A 15,171-nucleotide genomic window follows, 5' to 3' on the forward strand; every position below is an offset into this window, starting at 1 on the left:
CAGTCCTGTACCAAATCCACCAAGTTAGACTTCTTGCTTACAAGTATTCTGTACTAGACAACATACCTTTAAAGGTAAATTCACCCCTCTAAAAGTCAGTATAAAGGAATGTTTTTAAAATTACCTTGTTTCTAAGGACTGGGACAATAATTTGGAAAAAATTAGATCTTCTCTTTCCTTCATAAATGTAAAGGTTATTGAAGGCACTGCTCTACTTTTTCTAGGAAATAGAAGGGCTAAAACAAGAAATTGATAATGCCAGAGAACTACAAGAACAGAGAGACTCTTTGACTCAGAAACTACAGGTGAGTTTATTAAACTATATTAAACTTTTTATTCATTTCTGCAGAGAGACATCATTCTTTCACCTAGTAAGAACTTTTTTTTCCGAAACTCATTTTATATGTTCCCAGTTATTTTTCATGTGATTAATGCCTACTCTTTGATTTTTAAAAAATTACTGATAACTTCATCTATTGAGCTTATACTCATCATAGATAGTCACTGATAAATTGTCTTTCATAAATTATTTTAGAAATTTCTGTATTTTAACATTAAAAATACCCTGAATTTAAAGAAAATTTTCAAATAGATTTCATTCAGTTTAGGAGTTCTCATTTTTTTACATTAAAGTCTTACATGAATTATAGCACTTTTTGTGCCAATAACAGAAACCAAGTTAGTGCTTTTTCTTTTTTTAGTCTAATTAATTTTACTCACTTTTTTCTGCATAAATAATGCGCTTCCTGGCTCTTTTACACACATATATCCTGTATCAGTGGTAGTCAACCACAGGGATTCATTACCAAAGTCTTGTGTCAGCTTAGGTACTTTTTGTTTTTTTTTTTGAGAGGGCATCTCTCATACTTATTGATCAAATGGTTGTTATCAACAATAAAATTCTGTATAGGGGACTCAGTGCTCAATGCACAATCATTAATCCACCCCAAGCCTAATTCTCGTTAGTCTCCAATCTTCTGAAGCATAGTGAACAAGTTCTTACATGGTGAACAAATCCTTACATAGTGAATAAGTTCTTACATGGTGAACAGTACAAGGGCAGTCATCACAGAAACTTTCGGTTTTGATCACGCATTATGAACTATAAACAATCAGATCAAATATGAATATTCGTTTGATTTTTATACTTGATTTATATGTGAATCCCACATTTCTCCCTTATTATTATTATTATTATTATTATTTTTAATAAAATGCTGAAGTGGTAGGTAGATGCAAGATAAAGGTAGAAAACATAGTTCAGTGCTGTAAGAGAGCAGATGTAGATGATCAGGTGTGTGCCTGTAGACCAGGTGTTAATCCAAGCTAGACAAGGGCAATAAAACATCCACGGATGCAGAAAATTTCTCTCAAAACAGGGGGGGTGAGGTTCTAAGCCTCACCTCAGTTGATCCCCAATTTCTAACCTGATGGGCCCCCTCGACTGTGCCTGTCTTAGGTTGTTCCTCCCTTGAGGAATCTTACCCATCTCTGGCTAACCAGTCTTCTTCTGGGGCCATACAGGGAAATGTAGAGTTGGTAAGTGAGAGAGAGGCAATATTGTTTGAAAAGGTTAGCTTTTTACTTCTTTGCAGATTTATGCCCTGTGGCTTTTATGCCCAGTATTTGTCTTGAGGTATCTTTACCACTTGGAAGAATTATGATACTCGGTAAATTCAATTTGAGGCATGAATTCTATTTAAGGGTTGTAATTACGAAGGAAGAAGAAAAGCTATAGGAGTAGCAGACGGAAGAAAACATGGGAAGATTGATTATTTCTTTGACATATCTTCTTGTAGAGTAACATAAGCATGTATAGGTTTTAAACTACTAATTAAATTCCGTACACACATTAACATAATAGGAATACAGTTACATAACCAAAGCAGACCTATAATTACCAGCCATCTCCAGTGAAACCAAGAAAACCAGTTAGGCACCCTAGGCATTTGTGAAAACTTATCTATGATTTGGTGGATATTGTCCAACTGAACTTGAACAGTCTGAGAGAAATCAGACAAATTAAAACAACCCGTTCTTGGGGACTGTTCACATCCCATATGTTCTTTTAACAGTAGATAGTCTGTAGTCGTAAGATTTTGGAGCACTACAACTTGCTTGCACTTCTCCTAATTCTTGGTTGAATTCCAACAGTATAGATCCAGTCAAATTTGTTGTTTTACTGTATGCACAGGCCAGCTTAGATATCTCCTTCTTCATTCCAATGGCAAGTCCAGGAACTGGTGGGATGAATGCAACTACAACTGCAGCATCGCCTGGATCTTTGTTGAGGTTTTTTGATGATAATCTTCTGGTATGACTCTTCCAGAGAGTGCTGATGTTGGAAGTTCTTCTTCATATCGTATCTTAGTTTATTTTCTGGGTAGCCAAATTAGGCTTTGATCCTCTGTATAAACACAAACAGACCCTTTTGCCCACACTTTGATATGCCCTTTATACCATTGTGTAGAACTCATTGGAGGTCACCACACAGGAACTGCTTAATTTTTTTTTTTTAGGAGAAAGGAATATTATCAGAAAAATGTACCTCCATAGCCGATCATCTGACACCCTTTAAGTGATCAAAATTAAGGATATTTAAAGCACGGATTAATCGTTGATTTACACTTAGTTTTATCCTATCAGGGAGTAATCCCCCTTTTCTTTTTTTCTTTTTTGTTATCATTAATCTACACTTACATGAAGAATATTATGTTTACTAGGCTCTCCCCTATACCAGGTCCCCCCTATAAACCCCTTTACAGTCACTGTCCATCAGCATAGCAAAATGTTGTAGAATCACTACTTGCCTTCTCTGTGTTGTACAGCCCTCCCCTTTCTCCCATCCCCCCATGCATGCTAATCTTAATACCCCCCTACTTCTCCCCACCCCTTATCCCTCCCTACCCACTCATCCTCCGCAGTCCCTTTCCTTTGGTACCTGTTAGTCCATTCTTGGGTTCTGTGATTCCGCTGCTGTTTTGTTCCTTCAGTTTTTCCTTTGTTCTTATACTCCACAGATGAGTGAAATCATTTGGTATTTCTCTTTCTCCGCTTGGCTTATTTCACTGAGCATAATACCCTCCAGCTCCATCCATGTTGCTGCAAATGGTAGGGTTTGCCCTCTTCTTATGGCTGAGTAGTATTCCATTGTGTATATGTACCACATCTTCTTTATCCATTCATCTACTGATGGACATTTAGGTTGCTTCCAATTCTTGGCTATTGTAAATAGTGCTGCGATAAACATAGGGGTGCATCTGTCTTTCTCAAACTTGATTGCTGCGTTCTTAGGATAAATTCCTAGGAGTGGAATTCCTGGGTCAAATGGTAAGTCTGTTTTGAGCATTTTGATGAACCTTCATACTTCTTTCCACAATGGTTGAACTAATTTATATTCCCACCAGCAGTGTAGGAGGTTCCCCTTTCTCCACAGCCTCGCCAACATTTGTTCTTGTTTGTCTTTTGGATGGCAGCCATCCTTACTGCTGTGAGGTGATACCTCATTGTAGTTTTAATTTGCATTTCTCTGATAATTAGTGAAGTGGAGCATCTTTTCATGTGTCTATTGGCCATCTGTATTTCTTTTTTGGAAAACTGTTCAGTTCATCTGCCCATTTTTTAATTGGATTATTTGTTTTTTGTTTGTTGAGGCATGTGAGCTCTTTATATATTTTGGACATCAAGCCTTTATCGGATCTCTCATTTACAAGTATATTCTCCCATACTGTAGGGTTCCTTTTTGTTCTATTGATGGTGTCTTTTGCTGTACAGAAGCTTTTCAGCTTAATATAGTCCCACTTGTTCATTTTTGCTGTTGTTTTCCTTGCCCGGGGAGATATTTTCAAGAAGAGGTCACTCATGTTTATGTCTAAGAGGTTTTTGCCTATGTTTTTTTCCAGAGTATAATGGTTTCATGACTTACATTCAGGTCTTTGATCCATTTTGAATTTACTTTTGTATATGGGGTTAGACAATGGTCCAGTTTCATTCTCCTACATGTAGCTGTCCAGTTTTGCCAGCACCATCTGTTGAAGAGACTGTCATTTTGCCATTGTATGTCCATGGTTCCTTTATCAAATATTAATTGACCATATATGTTTGGGTTAATGTCTGGAGTCTCTAGTCTGTTCCACTGGTCTGTGGCTCTGTTCTTGTGCCAGTACCAAATTGTCTTGATTACTATGGCTTTATAGTAGAGCTTGAAGTTCAGGAGTGAGGTCTCCCCTACTTTATTCTTCTTTCTCAGGGTTGCTTTGGCTATTCGGGGTCTTTGGTGTTTCCATATGAATTTTTGAATTATTTGTTCCAGTTCATTGAAGAATGTTGCTGGTAATTTGATAGGGATTGCATCAAATCTGTATATTGCTTTGGGCAGGATGGCCATTTTGACAATATTAATTCTTCCTAGCCACGAGCATGGGATGAGTTTCCGTTTGTTAGTGTCCCCTTTAATTTCTCTTAAGAGTGATTTGTACTTTTCAGAGTATAGGTCTTTCACTTCTTTGGTTAGATTTATTCCTACATATTTTATTCTTTTTGATGCAATTGTGAATGGAATTGTTTTCCTGATTTCTCTTTCTATTGGTTCATTGTTAGTGTATAGGAAAGCTACAGATTTCTGTGTGTTAATTTTGTATCCTGCAACTTTGCTGTATTCCTTTATCAGTTCTAGTAGTTTTGCAGTGGAGTCTTTAGGGTTTTTTATGTACAATATCATGTCATCTGCAAATAGTGACAGTTTAACTTCTTTACCAATCTGGATTCCTTGTATTTCTTTGTTTTGTCTGATTGCCGTGGCTAGGACCTCCAGTAGTATGTTAAATGACAGTGGGGAGAGTGGGCATCCCTATCTAGTTCCTGATCTCAGAGGAAAAGCTTTCAGCTTCTTGCTGTTCAGTATAATGTTGTCTGTGGGTTTATGATATATGGCCTTTATTATGTTGAGGTACTTGCCCTCTATTCCCATTTTGCTGAGACTTTTTATCATGAATGGATGTTGAATTTTGTCAAATGCTTTTCAGCATCTATGGAGATGATCATGTGGTTTTTGTCTTTCTTTTTGTTTATGTGGTGGATGATGTTGATGGATTTTCGAATGTTGTACCATCCTTGCATCCCTGGGATGAATCCCACTTGGTCATCGTGTATGATCCTTTTGATACATTTTTGAATTCGGTTTGCTAATATTTTATTAAGTATTTTTGCATCTACATTCATCAGGGATATTGGTCTGTAATTTTCTTTTTTGGTGGGTCTTTGCCTGGTTTTGGTATTAAGGTGATGTTTGCTTCGTGGAATGAGTTTGGGAGTATTCCCTCTTTTTCTATTTTTTGGAAAACTTTAAGGAGAATGGCTATTATGTCGTCTTCTCTGTGTGTCTGATAAAATTCCGAGGTAAATCCGTCCGGCTCGGGGGTTTTGTTCTTGGGTAGTTTTTTGATTACCGTTTCAATTTCTTGCTCGTAATTGGTTTGTTTAACTTTTGTGTTTCTTCCTTGGTCAGTCTTGGAAGGTTGTATTTTTCTAGGAAGTTGTCCATTTCTTCTAGGTTTTCCAGCTTGTTGGCATATAGGTTTTCATAGTAGTCTTTAATAATTCTTTGTATTTCTGTGGAGTCTGCTGTGATTTTTCCATTCTCATTTGTGATTCTGTTGATCTGTGTTGATTCTCTTTTTCTCTTAATAAGTTTGGCTAGAGCCTTATCTATTTTGTTTATTTTCTCAAAGAACAAGCTCTTGGTATCATTGATTTTTGCTATTGTTTTATTCTTCTCAATTTTGTTTATTTCTTCTCTGATCTTTATAATGTCCCTCCTTCTGCTGACTTTAGGCCTCATTTGTTCTTCTTTTTCCAATTTCTATAATTGTGATGTTAGACTATTCATTAGGGATTGTTCTTCCTTCTTCGCAAGTGTGCCTGGATCGCTATATACTTTCCTCTTAAGACTGCTTTCGCTGCTTCCCACAGAAGTTGGTGCTTTATATTGTTGTTGTCATTTGTTTCTATATATTCCTTGATCTCTATTTTAATTTGTTCGTTGATCCATTGATTATTTAGGAGCATGTTGTTAAGCCTCCATGTGTTTGTGAGCCTTTTTGTTTTCTTTGTAGAATTTATTTCTAGTTGTATACCTTTGTGGTCTGAAAAATTGGTTGGTACAATTTCAATATTTTGGATTTTGCTGAGGCTCTTTTTGTGGTCTAGTATGTGGTCTATTCTGGAGAATGTTCCATGTACACTTGAGAAGAATGTATATCCTGTTGCTTTTAGATGTAGAGTTCTATAGATGTCTATTAGGTCCATCTGTTCTACTGCGTTGTTCAGTGCTTCCGTGTCCTTACTTATTTTCTGCCCGGTGGATCTATCCTTTGGGGTGAGTGGTGTGTTGAAGTCTCCTAAAATGAATGCATTGCAGTCTATTTCCCCCTTCAGTTCTGTTAGTATTTGTTTCACATATGCTGGTGCTCTTTTGTTGGGCGCATATATATTTAGAATGGTTATGTCCTCTTGTTGGGCTGAGCCCTTTATCATTATGTAGTGTCCTTCTTTATCTCTTGTTACTTTCTTTGTTTTGAAGTCTATTTTGTCTGATATTAGTACTGCAACCCCTGCTTTCTTCTCGCTGTTGTTTGCCTGAAATATGTTTTTCCATCCCTTGACTTTTAGTCTGTACATGTCTTTGGGTTTGAGGTGAGTTTGTTGTAAGCAGCATATAGATGGGTCTTGCTTTTTTATCCATTCTATTACTCTGTGTCTTTTGATTGGTGCATTCAGTCCATTTACATTTAGGGTGACTATTGAAAGATATGTACTTATTGCCATTGCAGGCTTTAAATTCGTGGTTACCAAAGGTTCAAGGTTAGCCTCTTTAGTATCTTACTGCCTAACTTAGCTCGCTTATTGAGCTGTTATATACACTGTCTGGAGATTCTTTTCTTCTCTCCCTTCTTATTCCTCCTCCTCGATTCTTCATATGTTGGGTGATTTGTTCTGTGCTCTTTCTAGGAGTGCTCCCATCTAGAGCAGTCCCTGTAAGATGTCCTGTAGAGGTGGTTTGTGGAAAGCAAATTCCCTCAGCTTTTGTTTGTCTGGGAATTGTTTAACCCCGCCATCATATTTAAATGATAGTCGTGCTGGAAACAGTATCCTTGGTTCAAGGCCCTTCTGTTTCATTGCATTTAATATATCATGCCTTTCTCTTCTGGCCTGTAGGGTTTCTGTCGAGAAGTCTGATGTTAGCCTGATGGGTTTTCCTTTATAGGTGACCTTTTTCTCTCTAGCTGCCTTTAAAACTCTTTCCTTGTCCTTGATCTTTGCCATTTTAATTATTATGTGTCTTGGTGGTGTCCTCCTTGTATCCCTTCTGTTGGGGGTTCTGTGTATTTCCGTGGTCTGTTCGATTATTTCCTCCCCCAGTTTGGGGAAGTTTTCAACATTGTTTCTTCCAAGATACTTTCCATCCGTTTTCCTCTCTCTTCTTCTTCTGGTACCCCTGTAATACGGATATTGTTCCTTTTGGATTGGTCACACAGTTCTCTTAATATTGTTTCATTCCTGGAGATCCTTTTATCTCTTTCTATGTCAGCTTCTATGCGTTCCTGTTGTCTGGTTTCAGTTCCATCAATGGCCTCTTGCATCTTATCCATTCTGCTTATAAATCCTTCCAGAGTTTGTTTCATTTCTGTAATCTCCTTCCTGGCATCTGTGATCTCCCTCCAGACTTCATCCCATTTCTCTTGGATATTTCTCTGCATCTCTGTCAGCATTTTTATGATTTTTATTTTGAATCCTTTGTCAGGAAGACTGGTTAGGTCTGTCTCCTTCTCTGGTGTCTCTGTGATCTTGGTTTGCCTGTAATTTTGTCTTTTCATGGTGAAAGGAATAGTTTGCAGAGCTGGGACGAGTGACGGCTGGAAGAACTTCCCTTCTTGTTGGTTTGTGGCTTTCCTCTCCTTGGAGAACAGCGACCTGTAGTGGCTTGTGCTTGGTAGCTTTGTGCAGACAGGGTTCTGCTTCCTGCGGGGCTGCTATGGAGTTTATCACCGCTGTTGCTGTGGGTGTGGCCTGGCTCCGGCAGCTTCTCCAAAATGGTGGAGTCGCGTTGGAGTGGGAGCAGCCAGGAGGCTATTTATCTCCGTAGTGGGCCTCCCTGCTCCCTGCTGCCCAGGGGATTAGAGTGCTCAGAGATCCCCGGATTCCCTACCTCTGTACTAAGTGTTCCGCCCTGCCCCTTTAAGACTTCCAAAAAGCACCTGCCAAAACAAAACAATGACACAATGACAACAACAACCAAAAAAATGGCCACTTGCTTTTCTTTTGTCCTCTGGCGCCGGCCTCCTGTACCCGCTCACCAGTCTTGCTGCCCTGTTTCCCTAGTATTGGGTTCCCTGTCCCTTTAAGACTTCCAAAAAGCACCCGCCCAAACAAAACAAGAACAACAATAAACAAAAGTGGCCGCTTGCTTTTCTTTTGATCTCCGGCGCCGGCCTCCGATACCCACTCGCCGGTCTTACTGCCGTTTCCCTAGTTTTGGGGTCCCTGTCCGTTTAAGACTTCCAAAAAGCACTCGCCAAAAGAAAACAACAAAAACAACAACAAGAAAAAATGGCCGCTCGCTTTTCTTTTGTTCTCCAGCACCGTCCTCTGGTACCCACTCACTGTTCTTGCTGCCCTGTTTCCCTAGTATCCAGGGCCCCGTGTGTGCACTGTGTCTGCGCTCTGGCCCGGATGGCTGGGGCTGGGTGTTCGGCAGCCCTGTGCTCCGTCTCCCTCCCGCTCTGCCTCCTCTTCTCCTGCCAGGAGCTGGGGGAAGGGGCACTCGTGTCCTGCCTGGCCGGGACTTGTGTCTTACCCCCTTCGCGAGGCACTGTGTTCTCGCAGGTGTGGATGTCGTCTGGATGTTGTCCTGTGTCCTCTGGTCTTTATTCTAGGAAGAGTTGTCTTTGTTATATTTTCATAGATACATGTGGTTTTGGGAGGAGATTTCCGCTGCTCTACTCACGCCGCATCTTGGCTCCCTTCCCTAGGTCCTTTTCGATACCCCATGGCTAGCTACCTTGTAAACAAAGATTAGGAGCACTTGAGAGTTTGGAGTAGAAAAGATTGTGTATATAGAGTGAGGAATTTGGAGTAGGGATGATAGGTGGGACCTGAAAGCCCAGGATTGGGTGAGTACCCAGATTATAATAAGAATGACCAGTGTTAATTGAGTACTTACTGTGTATCAGACACAGTACTAATCATTTTACTTATATTATACATTTAATCCATATAACAAGCATTGAGAGGAAACTGAGGCTCAGATTGGTTAACTTGCCCAACCTGTATTTAAATAGGGGCAGTCAAATTCTATAACAATGAAGACCCTTCATAAATAAACAGTTTCTTTATGTGAAATGAAATATTTCCCTCTCCCTCTTCCATTATTGACTTGTGGCAGTCTGGGAAAAAATGAGGTCACTTGTTTTGGTTTGCCCTATTAATAGTGTTGTTTCTCCATTTTAACAATCTGTGATTTAGTGGTTCTCAACTGGGGGCAGTTCTGTGCCCCAGGGGACATTTAGCAATGCGTGGAGACATTTTTATCTTCATATCTAGGGTGGTACTACTGATATCTAGTAGATCAAAACCAGAGATGCTGCTAAACAATGAATTATCTGGCCCCAAATAGTGCTCACATTAAATGCTGGTGTAGAATTAAAATACGAAGTATGTAATCAGTCAGGGCTGGAAGATATGGGGAAAGTCAGTCTGGTGTTGTCTTTGGTTTGGTTCGGCTTGGCTGCCATTTTTGGGGTACTCAACTGTGATTCAGGCATATACTATAAGCACTTACATGCCTAGCTCTAATTCTCACATTAACAGGTGTGGTATCCCCATTTTCAAAGAGAAGATAGCAGTTCAGAAGCTTTAACAAGTTTAATCGAGGCACTTTAGCTAGAAAGTAGTGAAGCCTAGACTTGTTTTGATTCCAAAATCCTGGTCTTTGTGCATACTGCACTGCTTCAAGCAGCTAAGTGCCTAAGCCACCCTTAACAATTCTTAACATTTTTTGTTCAGTTTATATACACATTTACAACTGTCCCAGAGAACCAAGAGATGGTTTTTCATATTCAACTTCTAAATGTGTTTCATCATTGATTAAGCAGTAATTTTACAGCTGGTACCTGGAATTGTGAATATCAATTCTTACTTATTCTTTCACTGAATACCAAAAATGCACACCAAAACACTACCTGGAATAGAACAGGGAAGCTTTCAGAAAATTTCAGAATGAATTCTAAAAGGCCAAGCCACAGAAATAATTTTGTATTTTTGCTTGTGTTATTTGCAATTTGAAGAAAGTTCCTCCTCTGTTGCATGGTTCCTCCCACCTAAACATTTATTTGTCAAACGTCCCAGTACCCTTGAACCTCCTCCATTCATAAGGTCAGGCTAGAAGATTTGGATCATTAAATTTTTTGAAGGTAGAGAACTTGTGATATTGCCTGTATGTAACTGGGTTAGTAGGTATGCACATAAATGGAAAATTCATACTTATATGTAAAATAAGATATTATGATATAATTTTTCTAATTTCCAAGTTTTTTCCTCCCAATTACCACTGCAATATATGCTCATTGGAAAATTTTTAGAGAGAAAAAAAAGAAAAAAGTAACTTAGCAGGGGGAAAATAATGACTCATAACCCCTTTATCCTAAGTCAGAGCATACTCAATGGCAAAAAGCTAAAAGCCTTTCCTCTAAGATCAGGAACAAGACAAGGATGCCCACTCTCACCACTTTTATTCAATATAGTTCTTGAACTCCTTAGCCCCAGCAGTCAAACAAGATAAAGATAAAAGTTATCCGAATTGGTATCCAACCCTGTTAGTCACAAAGCCCAATGCAATGTGAGTTTGTATTCCCGGAGCAGATTTCCAGGGCTAGGTGTGCAGAGTTCCTGAAGTCTTAGGCCCACCTGCTCCATTTCTCTTTCTCCTGCTTGTAGGCTGGGATGGTGGAAGGGCTTGGGTCCCAATCGATCTTGGCTCTGCCGCTTTACCCTTCTCTCTGTGGTCTTCACTTTTTTACCAGGTGTAGGTGTTCTGTTCTATAGTCTTCTAGTTGTTTTCAGGGTCATTTGTATTTGCTGGTTGCTTCATTGGTGTGTATATGGAAGAAAGTTTTTGCCTTGCCTTCCTGCTCCACCATCTTTTCCCCCATCTCCTCATTCCTATTTTCTTAAGTGTTTTTACTCAAAGTGAATATTGAAATTTGGTCGTGTTTTTTTTTTTTTTTAGTATCCATGGAGGTATTCATAATTTTTTCTCCCTAGATCTATTAATATGGTTTGTTTTATTAGTGGATTTTCTAATGGATTTTCTGACCCATCTTTGCATTCCTATAATATATACCACTTAGCTGTGGTGTATTATTTTCTTAATGTAGTTTTAGATTTTTTGCTCTCCATTCTTTTGCAGTTTCCACATGATACTCATTTTTTAATTCATCTATAAATTTCTTCTTCTGGAGAGAAGGGGTTGTATTTATAATTTTTAGGTATCAAGGTTATACTTCCTTCATAAAATAATTAGGAATATTTTGTTCTTTTTCTGTGCTCTGGAGTAATTTATATCAGAAATAATGTATGTCATATTGTAACTACCTGGTCTTTGAAGGTTTACTAGAACTTTCCCTTAACATCCTCTAGGCCTGGTGCTTTTTTGTGGAGTAGTTCCATGAATTACTTTCTATTTCTACTGCAGATACTAGTCTGCTTTCCATCTAGGCTTTCAAATATTCAATGGAACTCTTATAAGTTCTTATTTATATAGTTGTTCCTTATCCTTTTCTTTATTGATTATGTTAAACAATTATGTATCTGTTTTCTTAGATTTTTTTCAAAAGACAGATTTTGATTTATTAATTAGTATCACCATTTTTCTATTCTCCACCTTATGAATTTGTACTTTCATCTGTATTATTCCTGCCTTGTACTTTGTTCTGGTTCACTTTTTATTCTTTTTCTGGTATTTTGAGAGAGCATTTAATTCCTTTATATTTACTTTTACTTTATATGTGTTTAAAGCTGCAAATTTTCCTTTAATCAGTGCTTTAAGTGTACCTCATAGATTCTGATATTTAATGTTTCATTATCATTATTTAGAAATGTTCTGATTTTGATTTCATTTCCCTTTCACAAAAGAGATGTTTAAAAGAATGTTTTTATATCCTGGTAGAACAGTTTTAAAAATTTTTTTGAGTTAGCTATTAATTTCTAGCTTTATTGCATTTTGATAACAAGAGTTTGTTTAATTTCTACTTTACATAATTTATTGTTGGGATTTTTGTATGTGTGTGATCTGTGATCAGTTTGTAGTTGAGGTTTTTTGTATCCTTCCGTTTTTTTGTTCCACTCAATCTGTCCTGAGAGGCACGTTGAAGTCTCTTACCACTGTGTTTTTATCTGTATAAAGGTGGCTGCTGTGTTGAGTCCATCTCATTATTTTTTACCTTACTAAATCAGTTTCTAAGTGGAAAGACCTTTTTATTTTATGAGTTTATCAATTCCTAGTCTTACTGCATTGTGACCAGAATATTTTTGTAACACGGTTAATATAACTTACAGTTGCTAATACATGGTCAGCTTTTGTGAATGTACTTTGTGTCTTATGTATATAGAGTTGGATAGTGATTCGATCCAAACTGAAAATTTTTCTTTTTTCTTGGTAACTCATTCATATTTATTAATATTACTTTTATGTTTAGTCTTAACTTGTTTTTTTATGTAATAATTTCTTTGTGTTATATTAATTTGATTTTGTTCTTTCTGTATATAATGTGTTTTTTGCTCTTTTTTTATCTTTTGATCTTTAAGATGGTCTTAATTTGTTGTAGTGGTTGCCTTTAAAACTTACCTTTTAAAATACTTCTAGTCACCTGTGTTTGTATTTAAACTTAAACTGTTTTGCTAGTTTTTAATAATATTCTTTGACTTTGAACTATTACATATCAGTAATAATGAGCTTATTCTGATTTTCTCTTTTTCTTTCTTTTTTTCTCCTGTTTTTCAGTTGCATTATCTCTACCTTGTCAGAATAAGTACCTTTGAATATTATTTCTTAACCATTAACTGCCTTTGGTTTAGTCTTTGATATGTATTAAATATAACAAATGATCACCATCAGTCCTTTTATTGAAGTTTTTACAGTAATCTGTTGGTTGAATGAAGCCTTTCCTCTTAGTAGATGGTTCCAGAGCTCATGGGTACATATTTCCTGAGTTTTTGCATGCTTAGGCTATTTTTTAATAGATTTAGTACTTGGGGCAACAGTGGATAAAAATCCCTGGTTCATAATTTTCTTAGATTTTCTCAAAAAACACCACACCATTATTAACATGTTTTTATATTGCTTTTGAGAAGTCTGATTCCAGTCTAATTCTCTAGCGTTGGGAATGTTGGGCTCATTCTGCTTGTATGCCCTGAGGATTTTTCCTTTTTCTAAAGTCTAATGGAGTAACTAGGATATTGAGGAGAATTGATTTTTGAGGCTCAGTAGTCCCAGGTATATGGTGGGTCCTTTTAACTTGTAGATTCAGGCCTTCCTTTATTTCTAGGAAGTTCTCTTATACAAAAGTTTTAAATATTAGTTCTGCCATATTGTGGTGTTTTTCTTCTTCAGGAGCTCCAATGATAGGTAATTGGATTGTCTTTTTTTAATTGAAATATAGTTTATATACAATATTATATTGGTTTCACATTAACAACTTAAAAATGGTTCATCAGTTATATACATTACTAAATGCTCAGCATGGGAAGTGTCTTTACCATCTGTTACCATATAAAGATACTACAATAATATGAGCTATATTCCCTGTGCTGTACCTCCATCCCTGTGACCAAATTGTTTTATAATTTGAAGTTTGTACCTCTTTATCCCCTTCTCACTCATCCCCCCACCACCATGATAACCAGTCGTCTATTTTCTGTGTTTATGAGAGTCTTTGTCTGCTTTGTTTGTTTTGTCTGTCAGATTCCTCATGTAAGTGAAACCATATGGTATTCTTTCTCTGACTGACTTATTTCACTTAGCATAATACCCCCTAGGTCCATCCATGTTGTTGCAAACGGCAGGATTTTTTCTGTTTTATGATGAAATAATACTGCATTATGTATCTGCTGCATCTACTTTATCCATTAATCTAGTGATGGACACTTTGGTTGCTTCCATAGCATAGCTATTGTAAATAGTGCTACAATAAACATACAGGTACATATATCTTTTTGAATTAGTGATTCTGTTTTCTTTAGGTAGATTCCCAAAAATAGAGATACTGGGTTGTATGGTACTTCTTTTTTTAGTTTTTTTTTAAAACCTCCATACTGCTTTCCATACAAGCTGTACTGATTTGCAGTCCTACCAGCAGTGTAAAAGGGTCCTTTTTCTCCATGTCCTCACCAACACTTGTGTGATTATCTTGCTGACTACTAGCCATTCTCAACTGTAGTTTTTGATTTGCATTTTTCCTGATGATTAGTGATGCTGAGCATCTTTTCATGTGTTTGTTGGCCGTCTGTATGTCTTCTTTGGGAAAATGTTCAGGTAGGTCCTCTGCCCATTTTTTAACCAGATTATTTGTTTTCTTGGTGTTGAGTTATATGAGTTCTTTACATATTTTGGATATTAGCCCCTAATCAGATAAATTGTTTGCAAATATATTATTGTGTACACTAGGTTGCCTTTTCACTTTGTTGATGGTTTCCTTTGCTGTGCAGATGCTTTTTAGTTTGATGTAGTCCCACTTTATTTTTGCTTTTGTTTCCCTTACATGTCCAGAAAAAAATTTCTAATGTTAATGTTCAGGACTTTACTGCCTATGCTATCTTCTAGGAGTTTTATAGTTTCAGGTCTTACATTTAGTTTATTTTGTGTATTGTGTAAGACAGTAATCCAGTTTCATCCTTCTACATGTAGCTGTACAGTTTTCTCAGCACCAGTTATTAAAGAGGCTGTCTTTTCTCCATTGTTTATTTATGCCTCCTTTGTCATATTAGTTGGCCATATAAGAGTGGGTTTATTTCTAGGCTCTCTTTTCTGATCCATTGGTCTATGTATCTGTTCTTGCACCGGGAACATACTGTTATGATTGTGGTAGCTTTGTAGTATAGTTTGAAATCAGGTAGTGT

The 15,171-nt window shown here is 37.3% G+C and overlaps 1 protein-coding gene and 1 long non-coding RNA gene across 2 annotated transcripts in view; one reads left to right on the forward strand and one right to left on the reverse strand.

The window, feature by feature from the left end:
• Positions 1-15,171, forward strand: part of HOMER1 (homer scaffold protein 1) — a 127,843-nt gene that overhangs the window by 105,107 nt on the left and 7,565 nt on the right. Inside the window, exon 8 of the mRNA XM_036914150.2 lies at positions 225-305. Within this exon, the coding sequence (XP_036770045.1) occupies positions 225-305 (81 nt within the window). The remainder of the gene's footprint in view (positions 1-224; positions 306-15,171) is intronic.
• The window catches only part of LOC130681323 (uncharacterized), a 45,824-nt gene that overhangs the window by 16,928 nt on the left and 13,725 nt on the right, over positions 1-15,171 (reverse strand). The gene's annotated exons all lie outside the window — the stretch shown is intronic.

The sequence above is a fragment of the Manis pentadactyla genome, chromosome 2 (genome assembly GCF_030020395.1).
Source record: "Manis pentadactyla isolate mManPen7 chromosome 2, mManPen7.hap1, whole genome shotgun sequence".
NCBI classification, from domain to species: domain Eukaryota; kingdom Metazoa; phylum Chordata; class Mammalia; order Pholidota; family Manidae; genus Manis; species Manis pentadactyla.